Source organism: Ylistrum balloti, unplaced genomic scaffold (genome assembly GCF_031769215.1).
Source record: "Ylistrum balloti isolate Yb309-2 unplaced genomic scaffold, AGI_CSIRO_Ybal_v1 Utg370918, whole genome shotgun sequence".
Lineage (NCBI taxonomy): Eukaryota > Metazoa > Mollusca > Bivalvia > Pectinida > Pectinidae > Ylistrum > Ylistrum balloti.
The window spans coordinates 98854-112135 of NW_026782520.1; the positions used below are offsets into that span (position 1 = coordinate 98854).

The window sequence follows — 13282 nt, forward strand, 5'->3', positions numbered from 1 at the left end:
AGAGAATTTTAGAGGTGTTGCGTGCCGGATGTACCCCTCAGGATCCGCATATGGGTCTGAGTAGTAACCACCAGCTGCAACAAGGAGACCCCGCCCCAAATAACACTAGCTGTTAACAGGACGATAAAACGAGGAAAGTATGAAATTACGCTTGTTCTATACAAGCACCCAATATGGATGCGTATATCGCTGATCAGAAGAGATAACGTAATAGAGCCACAGACCCTATTTATAAACGTATTTGGGCCATACGAAATGGTTTCCAATTTGATCCAGATGTCCGGCGTGAGAATCCAGTGCTTTAACAACTGAACCAAAGAAGCGCGCTCTATCACCCGAGTGATGAATACCTTATTTCATACTAGGTTTACTTATGTGCATATGCCAGGAATCTGGAAAAAAGGTAAAGGTAGGATTATATACGGTTAATTTTACTGATATAAAAGTTTTTTACCAGAGACTTTCGTGTACTATCAATGATTATCATATTCGTTATCAACCAAGTTCAGGTATACAACATTCGTCCGTCTCCATATGCACTCGGGTGCGGGGTACACGACCTTTCTGTACTGAATGGATGTTCGCGTTGTTCTCATTAAACGACCTTATTCGATGATTTTCCACTAGACATACATTTTTAATAAGATACAGTACATCCAATAAATAAATTCAACTGCATCATACAGCTGTTTCGTCCATATAGGACTCGTCAGCGATACTACATCATACAGCTGTTTCGTCTATATATGACTCGCCAGCGATGCTACATAATACAGATGTTTCGTCCATATTGGACTCGTCAGCGATGCTACATCATACAGGTGTTTCGTCCATCTAGGACTCGACATCGATGCTACATCATACAGGTGTTTCGTCCATATAGGACTCGTCAGCGATGATACATCATACAGATGTTTCGTCCATATAGGACTGGTCAGTGATGCTACATCATACAGCTGTTTCGTCTATATATGACTCGCCAGCGATGCTACATAATACAGATGTTTCGTCCATATTGGACTCGTCAGCGATGCTACATCATACAGAGGTTTTGTCCATAAAGGACTCGTCAGCGATGCTACATCATACAGATGTTTCGTTCATATAGGACTCGTCAGTGATGCTACATTATACAGATGTTTCGTCCATATAGGACTCGTCAGCGATGCTACATCATACAGCTGTTTCGTCCATATAGGACTCGTCAGTGATGCTACATCATACAGATGTTTCGTCCATATAGGACTCGTCAGTGATGCTACATCATACAGATGTTTCGTCCATATAGGACTCGTCAGTGATGCTACATCATACAGATGTTTCGTCCATATAGGACTCGTCAGTGATGCTACATCATACAAATGTTTCGTCCATATAGGACTCGTCAGTGATGCTACATTATACAGCTGTTTCGTCATTCTAGGACACGTCAGTGATGCTACACCATACAGATGTTTCCTCCATATAGGACTCGTCAGTGATGCTACATCATACAGATGTTTCGTCCATATAGGACTCGTCAGTGATGCTACATCATACAGATGTTTCGTCTATATATGACTCGTCAGTGATACTACACCAAACAGCTGTTTCGTCCTTCTAGGACTAGTCAGTGATGCTACACTATAGAGCTGTTTCGTTCTTCTAGGACTCGTCAGCGATACTACACCATACAGATGTTTCGTCCATATAGGACCCGTCAGCGATGCTACGAGTTTGAATGGTTGAAACCTAGGAGGCGACTGAGAACAATCGAAATCAGTCGACATGTATGTAAAAAACCAGACGTGGATAGCAACTTACCTCTAAACCCAATAAACTTCTCGTGAATTAATATTGAAAAAATACCAAAAGAACGTTAACAATTATTCTGAACTGAACGAAATAAAACCTGTATGTTTACGATTTAATTTTGATTTACCTCCGAAACACAGACAACTTTAATTATGCCATACGATAAGATGAATGTTTTAATAATCTTTTGAAAAGTATCTGAATATACATGAATTTGCTATCTTCCATATATAAGAGTTGTCTTTATCTAACACCTGCATTTCTAAAAAATAAAACAACTCTTCCCGGGAATCCGGAATAGGGTTATAAATAATTATAGAGATTTTATCTAAATGTTTGAAGTCTTGCTTTCTTGCGTTTTTTCCCCTTGTATACGATACACCTCCATTTTAATTACACAATTAAATATATACAAAACATCACCAGACCGAGTTATTGCCAAATTAATGTTACGAGAAATAAAAAAACAACTCAGGTGTTTAACTTGTCTATCGTTTACAATCCATAGCTTCCCATCACAAGACTCAAAAAGTTTAATTTAGAAAAAAACTCACACACATATATAAACATAAAGATGTAAATTTATCACCGTGGAAACATAAAATTTGTGTGCTTAAGCTTACTTTTAATAAATTGTGTTGTAAATTCATTATCAAACATCGTGGATGCTTACTGCCATCTTATACTGATAATCTTCGTCATCGAACCAAAATGAACAAAAAAAAACCCATTAAACTTTGTCGTATTTACCATGTGATAAAATAGCCCCTACTGCATTTTTATAAATATTGATTATATCTTGTTTTTAATAAATAGAAATGTATTGACCATATCCATCTGTTGTCCCCACCTGAATTCGAAATCAAATCCTTTGGACACTCCAAGACCTTTTAGAAACCTGACATATACCTCAAACAGCAAAACCAGTGGGTAAAGTTTTCTATCAAATTAGATGCTAATCAAGATGATTTCTAGTTCCTTATTGTTAAATTTCCATTTCTAGATAACAACAACCTACTTTCCCATCAAACGGTTTTGCATGTCAATGAAGATTCGATATAAAGAGTCTGTTCCGAGTAACTTACAACACAGGAACTATCAAATTTACAAAGAACTTCTATTACTTTTTTCTTTGACCTAGAATTTGCTAAAATTATTCGCACGCTAACACAATCCCATAGTGATAATGTGATAATGTGAGGACACGATTCAAAAAACAAAGGTCGACATACTGAACAGGTACAACGGTGGATTTAATAACCAATATAATCTTGATGTTGACGTAAATCCTTGGAATGCTTTAGTATGTATTGTATTGTATTGCTTCAATGAATAATAGATAAATACTTCGAATTCATAAAACGCTTACCACATCGATAAAAGTTAGCTCTAAAAGACATGTTGGTCATCTTACGTGTTCTGAAATGAAGGGCAGGTAAAACATAATGTGTGTGCATGATTGTCTATTTAAATACTAGCCTGTCTCCATGTTTGCAACACGCAGTTATTATTAGTAACAAACCTACAGTAAGGACATTTCACAAAAGGTCAAGGACAATTAAAACAGTTCGTATCAGTGTAGAAGGGTGACATATTAATGTATTTTTTAAAACTACATGCAAAAACATTTGAGACGGCTGTAATGTATTGTTAATGTGACTAGATATATAATAATGACCGCCGATATGATTGTTTCTTTCTACAGATGTAAAAAAATAAAATACTTACCACAGTGCTTCAATTTGGATGTTTACAATGCGAACTGGCAATAAAATGTTTCTGAAAATTGAAGAACCAAACGTGAAATAAATAAATAAATAAATGAATTAATAAATTAATTAATAAATAAATAAATTAATTAAATTAATAAATCCTTTTGTTTACAGAATAATCAATCCTTACAGCAAAGTGTCATTTATATATATATATATATATATTAGTGTCATTTATATATATATATATATATTAGTGTCATTTATATATATATATATTAGTGTCATTTATATATATATATATATTAGTGTCATTTATATATATATATATTAGTGTCATTTATATATATATATATTAGTGTCATTTATATATATATATATATTAGTGCAAATAGTGCAAAATGTAACGTCTTTCTTCTTTTGTCAAAAATCATTTTTATTTATAATTTACTCGCATCTCGTCAAATCAAGTTTTTTCTATATATATATATATATATTAGCTTATTCATTAACAATGTTAACTTGTTTACAATAAGTTAAAAAAGTAAACACAGATTCACAAAATAGAATTATAACAATTGGAAGAAGATGTTTTAATCGGGATTAATATCTCTAGAATAATATAACCTGATTTAGCCGAACTTCTTTATCTCGAGCTCATTTCACTCGAAAAAAACCCATTGAATTTGAAGTATTTTGTCGGTGCCGTGCAAACTTCACGCCAAACATTCGAACTCACTTAAGTCAAATACTTGGATAACTCGAAGTTCCTCCACGCTCCAGTCGATATCGAGATAACGAGGTTCGACAGTATATGTACTGTGTTACTATCAAAAACATATATAAATATACTTATCCGAATACATTATTCAATTTTCAACATTAACTGATGTGGTTTTAATACTAGTAAAATCATAACAAGACTATCTGTGAAACAATTTATACAAAGGGCAATAACTCTGTAATTAAGAGGTTGCGGGCCCTGAATGTGTTACATTTTACTACTACAACTGCATTTGCCTAACTGTGGTCAAAGTTATGTCCAGGACACGAAAGGACGGACGGAGAGTCGGACGGACGACCAAGGCGGCGACAAAATGCTTCCCTGAAAATTTTCAGGGGGCGAAACATTCTACACTGAACACAACGGTATGAAACATTCTACACTTAACACAACGTATGTATGAAACACGGTATGAAACACTCTACACTGAACACAACGGTATGCGGTAGGAAACATTCTACAATGAACACAACGGTAGGAAACATTCTACACTGAACACAACGGAAGGAAACAATCAACACTGAACACAACGCAACGGAAGGAATTCTCTACACTGAACACAACGGTAGGAAACATTCTACACTGAACACATCGGTAGGAAACAGTCTACACTGAACACAGCGGTAGGAAACATTCTACACTGAACACAACGGTAGGTAACATTCTACACTGAACACAACGGCAGGAAACATTCTAGGAAACATTCTACACTGAACACAACGGTATGAAACATTCTACACTGAACACAACGGTAGGAAACATTCTACACTGAACACAACGGTAGGAAACACTCTACACTGAACACAACGCAACGGTATGAAACATTCTACACTGAACACAACGGTATGAAACATTCTACACTGAACACAACGGTAGGAAACACTCTACACTGGACACAGCGGTATGAAACACTCTACACTGAACACAACGGTAGGAAACATTCTACACTGAACACAACGGTAGGAAACATTCTACACTGGACACAACGGTATGAAACACTCTACACTGAACACAACGGTAGGAAACATTCTACACTGAACACAACGGTAGGAAACATTCTACACTTAACACAACGGTATGAAACACTCTACACTGGACACAGCGGTAGGAAACATTCTACACTGAACACAACGGTATAAATGTACATCTCTCTCTTTCACACTGAACACAACGGTTGAAACAGTGTTTTAAATCTACAACTGAAAACACGACAACGGTAGGAAACATTCTACACTGAACACAACGGTTTGAAACATTCTACACTAACACAACTATTAAAATTACACTGAACACAGCGGTAGGAAACATTTATGAACACATACATTCTACGTAACACAACGGTTTGAAACACTCTACACTGAACACCTGAACACATGAACACAATGTTCTATGAAACATTCTACACTGAACACACAATGGTATGATGTCTACACTGAACACAACGGTAGGAAACATTCTACACTGAACACAACGGTAGGAAACATTCTACACTGAAACACTCTAACACAACTGAACACAAGTGTTTGAACACAACGAAACTTATTGAACACAACACACTATACTGAACACAACGGAAACATTCTACACTAGGAAACATTCTACACTGAACACAACGGTAGGAAACATTCTACACTGAAAAACACAACGGTATGAAACATTCTACACTGAACAAACATTCTACACTGAACACAACGGTAGGAAACATTCTACACGGTGAACACAACTGAACACAACGGTAGGAAACATTCTACACTGAACACAACGGTAGGAAACATTCTACACTGAACACAACGGTAGGAAACATTCTACACTGAACACAACGGTAGGAAACATTCTACACTGAACACAACGGTAGGAAACATTCTACACTGGACACAGCGGTAGGAAACATTCTACACTGGACACAACGGTAGGAAACATTCTACACTGAACACAACGGTAGGAAACATTCTACACTGAACACAACGGTAGGAAACATTCTACACTGAACACAACGGTAGGAAACATTCTACACTGAACACAACGGTAGGAAACATTCTACACTGAACACAACGGTATGAAACATTCTACACTGAACACAACGGTAGGAAACATTCTACACTGAACAAAACGGTAGGAAACATTCTACACCGAACACAACGGTAGGAAACATTCTACACTGATCACAGCGGTGTAGGAAGACAACATTCAATGTTAAGTATGGATATTGTCTTAGCATGTAGTCTGGCTGTAAATTAAACTCCAACTACCAAACAGGTTGATTGTGAACCTTGCTACAAGTTCTATTAAAATAAAAAAAAAACATGTTGATATTTTATTCTGAGATAGAAATGAACTTATGACTCACTTACAGTGTTTCACTTCTTACATAGTTGACGCATCGATAATTGGCGAGGAGGGCGGATCATCGAGAACTGAAAAAAAATATTACTTATTGTTGTGACAACCAATGAAATAAGAGAAAATATCTACATTTTACATACATATAGTATACCGATAAGATATACCTCCGCCAGTAAACGACTCCTATACACATCAGTGATATACGTCCGCCGGTGAACGACTCTCCTGCACGACCTCAGAAATATACGTCACAAGGTGCATAAATTCTTAATAAGGTATGAAATTATATAAAGGTTATAAGTTTATATGTAATCATGTATAAATGGTAGATAGTCATTGACGCAGGTCAGAAACTGATCTCGTATGCTGTGTTATGTCGAATGTACTGTTTATGTTGTATGGACGCAGGTCAGAAACTGATATCGCATGATGTACTGTTTATGTTGTATGGACGCAGGTCAGAAACTGATATCGTATGATGTGTTATGTGTTGTTTATGTTGTATACGTGTTTTTTATTGATAATGTTTGATCTTATCTGTATATTCCTTTAACTTTACAATCATTTTGTCATGTTTTTGTTCTAATGAAAATTAATGCGTTCCTCCAACATTATAATCATACGTTAGAATTTCCCGGACATAACAATGTGTTCTTTTTCTGTAGTGGGATAGCAGTAGTTTTTGAGATAATTCACATACAGGTTCTCTTCATATGATGACTTATATGTTTGAATTTCTGAAATATACACGAAGATTGGTCAAACTAAATACCATATTGAAAAGTAGCTTTCAATCCTATTTTTTTTTATTTTACATTTGCGCTGCACTGCCAATATATTAAAACTAATTAAATTTTGATCACCATTATAAGACTTCGAAGTGAAGCCGGAATGTACATGTCATGTCTCCGCGGCGTCACATGATAAGACAGCAATTAATCATCATTGTTACAGTATTTTTGTATTCCTTTTTTACCCTGTTTTGTTGATTTTCAAAATACGACGCTACTCTTTAAATTTGCTTCCAGTGTGTTTTTCCCCCCCCCCCCCCCCGTTAAATTCTACAATGCAGTATCTTATTTCAAAGAGGAACAATTATGACTTTTCTTGGTCTGTTTTGAAATGAATTTTTCAGACCGATAGTGAATCTGTTTTAAATTTGTTCTAGTATTTTTTAATTATTGAAACTGTAAATATAGACATTAAAGAGGTATCTGTTCTAATTTATACGATTGCAAACTAATGATCATAACAAGCTCATTATCTGATTTAAAAAGTAAAAACGTGTCTGAAAAAATACACGGAAAATAAGACCAAACGTTCCGGAAGGGTAGCCGTCTTCTGCTTCATGGACAAAACTTTGGTTAATCCAAGTTAGCGATACCAAGTTGCCAAAACTAGAACAAGATAAACAACAGACCCACCAGGCATACCAAAAATCGTAAAACGAGTCCAACTTCATATTGTTAAAAAAACCATATCGGAAAAAAATTGATATAAAAGTTTTAAGACACATACCATTTACACACTGATACGAATGTCGAATCAAACTATTACAAATGAACGATTGGTATGTTTTAGTCACAAGGTTTATTTTAGACCAATCAGAAACAAGAACACAGAACTGAGGTGTATAGATATGTTTTCTTTGTGTTGAAGAGATACTCGGTTTTATGTCGTTCTTCTTTTGAAAATCAATGGCCTCCCCCGCAGTTACTTCATATAAGCGGAAAAAATGACAAAAAACCCCTATTAATTAAGGATGTATGAAAGCGAGAGACAGACAGAGAGAGAGAGAGAGAGAGAGAGAGAGAGAGAGAGAGAGAGAGAGAGAGAGAGAGAGAGAGAGAGAGAGAGAGAGAGAGAGAGAGAGAGAGAGAGAGAGAGAGAGAGAGAGAGAGAGAGAGAGAGAGAGAGAGAGAGAGAGAGAGAGAGAGAGAGAGAGAGAGAGAGGGGGGGAGGGGGAGCAACAACGAATTGATATTTTTCTTAACAAAAATGAATATCATTTAATGAAAATGAAAACCACAATTGCTTGGTATAACGTTTTACTGCACAGAACAAATCAAAGTGTACCCCGCTTGTAAATAGAAATGAATAAATTGTAAGTATTTATGATCCAATGAACAACATATTTGTGTTTTGTCTCAATTTATTTCTTAACACTTACCTTTCGAAAAACCACCATAAGTCCAAAGATGCACATCCTCCTCAACTATGTTTTACCATCCTTTGAAGCATTAACGTACACATTTGTCGTACTATTTTCAGCATGGCTGCAGACAAGGAGAAAAACTCAATTCCAAACCTCGACCCCGGCGTTCATGTGAGTGAAATTAACAATGGCGCACACAGACCTGGTATTAGTATGGCTGAGGTCGCAGATTACTACTCAAAGTGGGCTGAACAATACGACAGTGTATGTACCTATGATTTCTAGTCAACATTCCACTAGATGGCATTTATTACCATTATAAACGCAATTTAGATAAATGATAAACAGAATGATGTTCTTGGATGTCAGTATTTACGTTATATGTTTGGCCTGTTGATCTTTAGATTTAACATCTTATTTCAAAATAATTCAGTCTAATCAGGTTAACGTAAAGCTGTGAAATGAACTTCTGTGTAGCTACCTAAACATGCTGTGCAACTCTTTATTAAAAAAATAAAGAACCACCATAAAACCCCCCCAAAAAAACCAAAAAAAAAAAACAAACCCCCCCCCCCCCCCCCCCAAAAAAAAAAAAAAAAAAACCAAAGATAGCTATGGAAACCAATCCGTTGACTATATATTTCTTAGGAGCGAGCGATTTTAAGTTCTTGGAACTTGTGCCCAATCCTCTTGCAATATTTTGGCAATAAAATATGTTTAAACTAATATTTCACGCTTTTGGGTAAAGCCGTGAGATTATTCCGACTGTCGTCGAAAACATTTCACTGTACCCTAATACCGATGAAGAAAGTTTTGATAAAGAAATGGTTATGTAATAAAACCAGGGATCTGATGCTTACATTATCCTCCTTGAGGAAGAATTCATGCCGACAGATTTTTTTTATTCCAGGACATCAAAATGAGGTATCTTGGTCCGTCTTACGCATACAAGGCCTTGGCGGAGGAATTCCCGCTCTCAACAACGGACCGAAAAAACATCAGTATTTTAGACGTCGCGTGTGGAACTGGACTTTTAGGAGAAAAGGTATTTTTTATTGATAAGCCTGATATACGTAACTAGAATATATTTCCATGATCAAATTATTTCCACCAAAATTCAGTCTATAGTCATATCAAACTATTGTTATTTATAGTAGCGAAAAATTCCATACCTGTAAACAGAAAAAAAGTAAAAACATACATTATAACGAAATGATTATCAGAATTACCGTATGTTTAATATGTACATGTATATCGAGAAAAAAATATCGCAATCTCGCTTCCCATTAAACGAAGCGATATTACGATGTCCCGAATCAGCCACCATAATAACGAAATGATTATCAGAATTTCCGTATGTTTAATATGTACATGTATATCGAGAAAAAATACCAAACAGAAAGAAATGCGGGAGGTGCGCCGCTATATCATCCACTCAATTCTACAGTTTTATGAGGACACATTTGCTACAACAGACGAAAGAAAAAAAAAGCATTAAACAACGTGAGGAAAAAATGTTAATAGTTCCAATGAGCAGAGCTAATGCCTTTATAGTTTCTATAAGAAATCGTCAGCTGATAAAAATATGAATCTAATTGTTAAATGACACAAGATATCGCAGCGTTGATTTATAAACATATACTTCTAATTTTTTAGCTTTATGAAGAGGGATTTACCAATTTAGACGGCCTTGACCCTTCTGAGAAGATGTTGGATGTGGCAAGGGCCAAAAATATATATAACACATTATACTGCGAGTTTATGTCTGACGCCAAACTGCCGATAGATAATGGTAAGTGTCGTCCACCACTGGATATTAAAAAGTTTTCTGGCTGAAATAAATTCTATATACACACGTTTACTGCTGTCCTTTCTGGGGTTTGTAAAAAGGAACTCTGTCCGGAGATTTAAGGTGTAACGTTTTGATATCATTCTAATGCAGTTGTTTGTTTATTGTTTGTATTTACTCTACCTAGATCTAAATATGTATTAAAAACGTTATTTACTTGTATGTCTTCTGTAAAGTCTTTGACATCAGAAAAAGAATTTAACCAGCTGTGTGTTCATATTTGATTTCGGTTTTGAGAGATGAAGATTGACGGGGAAGTTTGAGTAAAATCAAGAATGATTCTTATTGAAATCCATTTTTGTAAACTATACTGATTTACCAAAAGCAGACTGATATTTTGGAACATTTAAACTCAGTCTGTACTTAAGAGTTAACGAAAATATTTCTGTACTGACTAACGAAATCACGTTTTACCTATCTTTTCTGTTTGTTTTTCTACTTTTTTGTCTCAAAGTGTATGCAGATACGGCAGCACATAGCCTTGTCCTAATTAGTCGTCCCTGGTCACATCAGACAAATATCAACGATACCACGAGGCGGTGAAAATTATCCGCCATTTTCGAGCTTTTGACTGTTCTCCTAATATCGGTTACACGTCACGTGATCCCATCCCCACCTCTTGCCCCTTTCTTGCATATGGAAACGTGACATTTAGCGGATGTCGCCGAGGAAGCAGAAGACACTTATTCTTCCGGAACACCTGGTCTTAATCTCCCTGTACTTTTCAATGAGATCCTTGTAAATCTTTTCTTTTCTTCATATTCTACCCTGGTTTAAACGAATGGTATATAGGTATTTTTTTTTCTTGATAATTTGTTCTGCCAATGAATTCTTTTTATTTACAGGATTTTTAAATATTCTTTAATCAACTAAACCGATAATTTTTACTCGGTGACATATATCTATTTCTCCTGTTTTTAAACTTTATAGACAGGTACTCCTGCGTCATGGTGTCAGGAGGGATGGGAGAGGGTCACATTCCTTGTGCTGCAGCAGCGGAAATGATTAGGATAGTCAAACCGGGTAATTATCAACAGGCACCAGTATTTGTGTGTACATATGTAATCAACTCTCTATCATCACAATTTTGTAGCATATCTGTTGAAATATTAATAAAAAAAAATCGACGAAACATTTTTGGAGAAAAAGTTATGTGCGGGAAAACTATTAGTCTGCTTCATAAGTTAATTGGTAGGCCGTCTGTAATTTTAAGTCCAAATTTTGTAATGGCTATTTAGGAAAGATTGGATGGGTCATTATCAAATTCCATATGCATGTTCCAATTGGTCCCTAGTTGTGCACTGCCCATATTTCAGTTCGGAAAATCGAAAACCAAGCAGCCATCAGTTAGAGCATGTCATTACTTAAGAAAATCCTTGATGGATAATTTTTAAATTGCTTATGGCGGTTCCACTTGGTCCTTAGTTGTACATTTCCATTTTGTATCCTGATCGGAGACATTCTTAAATTTAGTTGGTCAGTTTTTCGTATGTATTTCTGACATATTATCAATTTATAATAAAGACAACACGATTGTAGACACCAAGACCCTGAACTTGAAATATCTTGTTTTGTTTCCAGGCGGATTCGTCATCATTGCGATGCGGGAAGCGTATTTATCAAATGTCAAGGATTATGATGGAAAACTTGATAACCACTTTCTTAAACTGCAAGATGAAGGGAGATGGAAAATGTGTTCACGAACTGTCGTACCGAAGTACTCGTTTGACAATAATGGAGTGATATATAAATTTCAGGTGTGTTCGAAGTAGAAAAATGCACTTTTCTAAAGCATAGTAGTTATAATCAGATAAGATAATATATATATATATGTATAAGGCTTTCGTATTTACTGTTTTTCCATAAATTGTTTTGCAGATTATTGGCAGACAAATTGCAACTATTTGTGTAATATTTCATTTTCGTTATATAAATAGTGTAAAAACGATTGTTATGTCTTAATTTCAAATTCTCAAAACTATGAAAACAACAAATCATTTCTGCCAACTTCAGAATCTTTCCCGTCGGATTGTGACTCGTCAGCCTCACGAGAGTTGTTTCATTCAAAATCTCTATCAGTCATATTATACAGAATTTACCTGTGTGTCTATCACCACAAAAGTCAAAAGTCCAATACCTTCACAATAATAAAAAAAAAACCTACAAATTTTTCACCTACAGTTTGAAGCAAATTAAAGTTTGTTGTCTAGTGCCCTGGCGTGCATATCGAGAGTGAACTCCGAGTGCGCTAGTGTGCATACTGGAGTGCACTAGCTTGTGCACTGAAGTTAACATCATAGTGCACCAAAGTTCACAAGTTTTTATACGACAAGCAGAATTCGGAATATATCTTGTTCAAAGCAGTATAATGTATATTATTACAGTACATGCATTTCATGTCAGGGACTGTAAGTCTACGGATAAAATGTATTTTCCTGAGCTTGCTTTATTGAAATATACTTTTCTTATAATTCATATTGAACAAATCTGGGTTACAAAAAGGAAAAAACAACCAAAAGAAAGAAAGAAAGAATGGTTGTATAGCTGTTTGCTTACTGCTACATTTAATTACCCCATCCAGAAACGGAAGTGCAATTTTTAAACAAGGTTTTATAAATACATTCAATAGCAGGCCATCCCTTTAT

At 35.5% G+C, this 13282-nt stretch overlaps 1 protein-coding gene across 1 annotated transcript; it reads left to right on the plus strand.

The window, feature by feature from the left end:
• Positions 1–8905: 8905 nt before the first annotated feature.
• Positions 8906–12409, plus strand: LOC132559468 (methyltransferase-like protein 27). Its single transcript, XM_060224087.1, has 5 exons — positions 8906–9052; positions 9699–9833; positions 10445–10580; positions 11568–11660; positions 12219–12409. Exons 1-5 carry the CDS (start codon positions 8906–8908, stop codon positions 12407–12409), a joined length of 702 nt encoding a protein of 233 aa, XP_060080070.1.
• Positions 12410–13282: the final 873 nt, after the last annotated feature.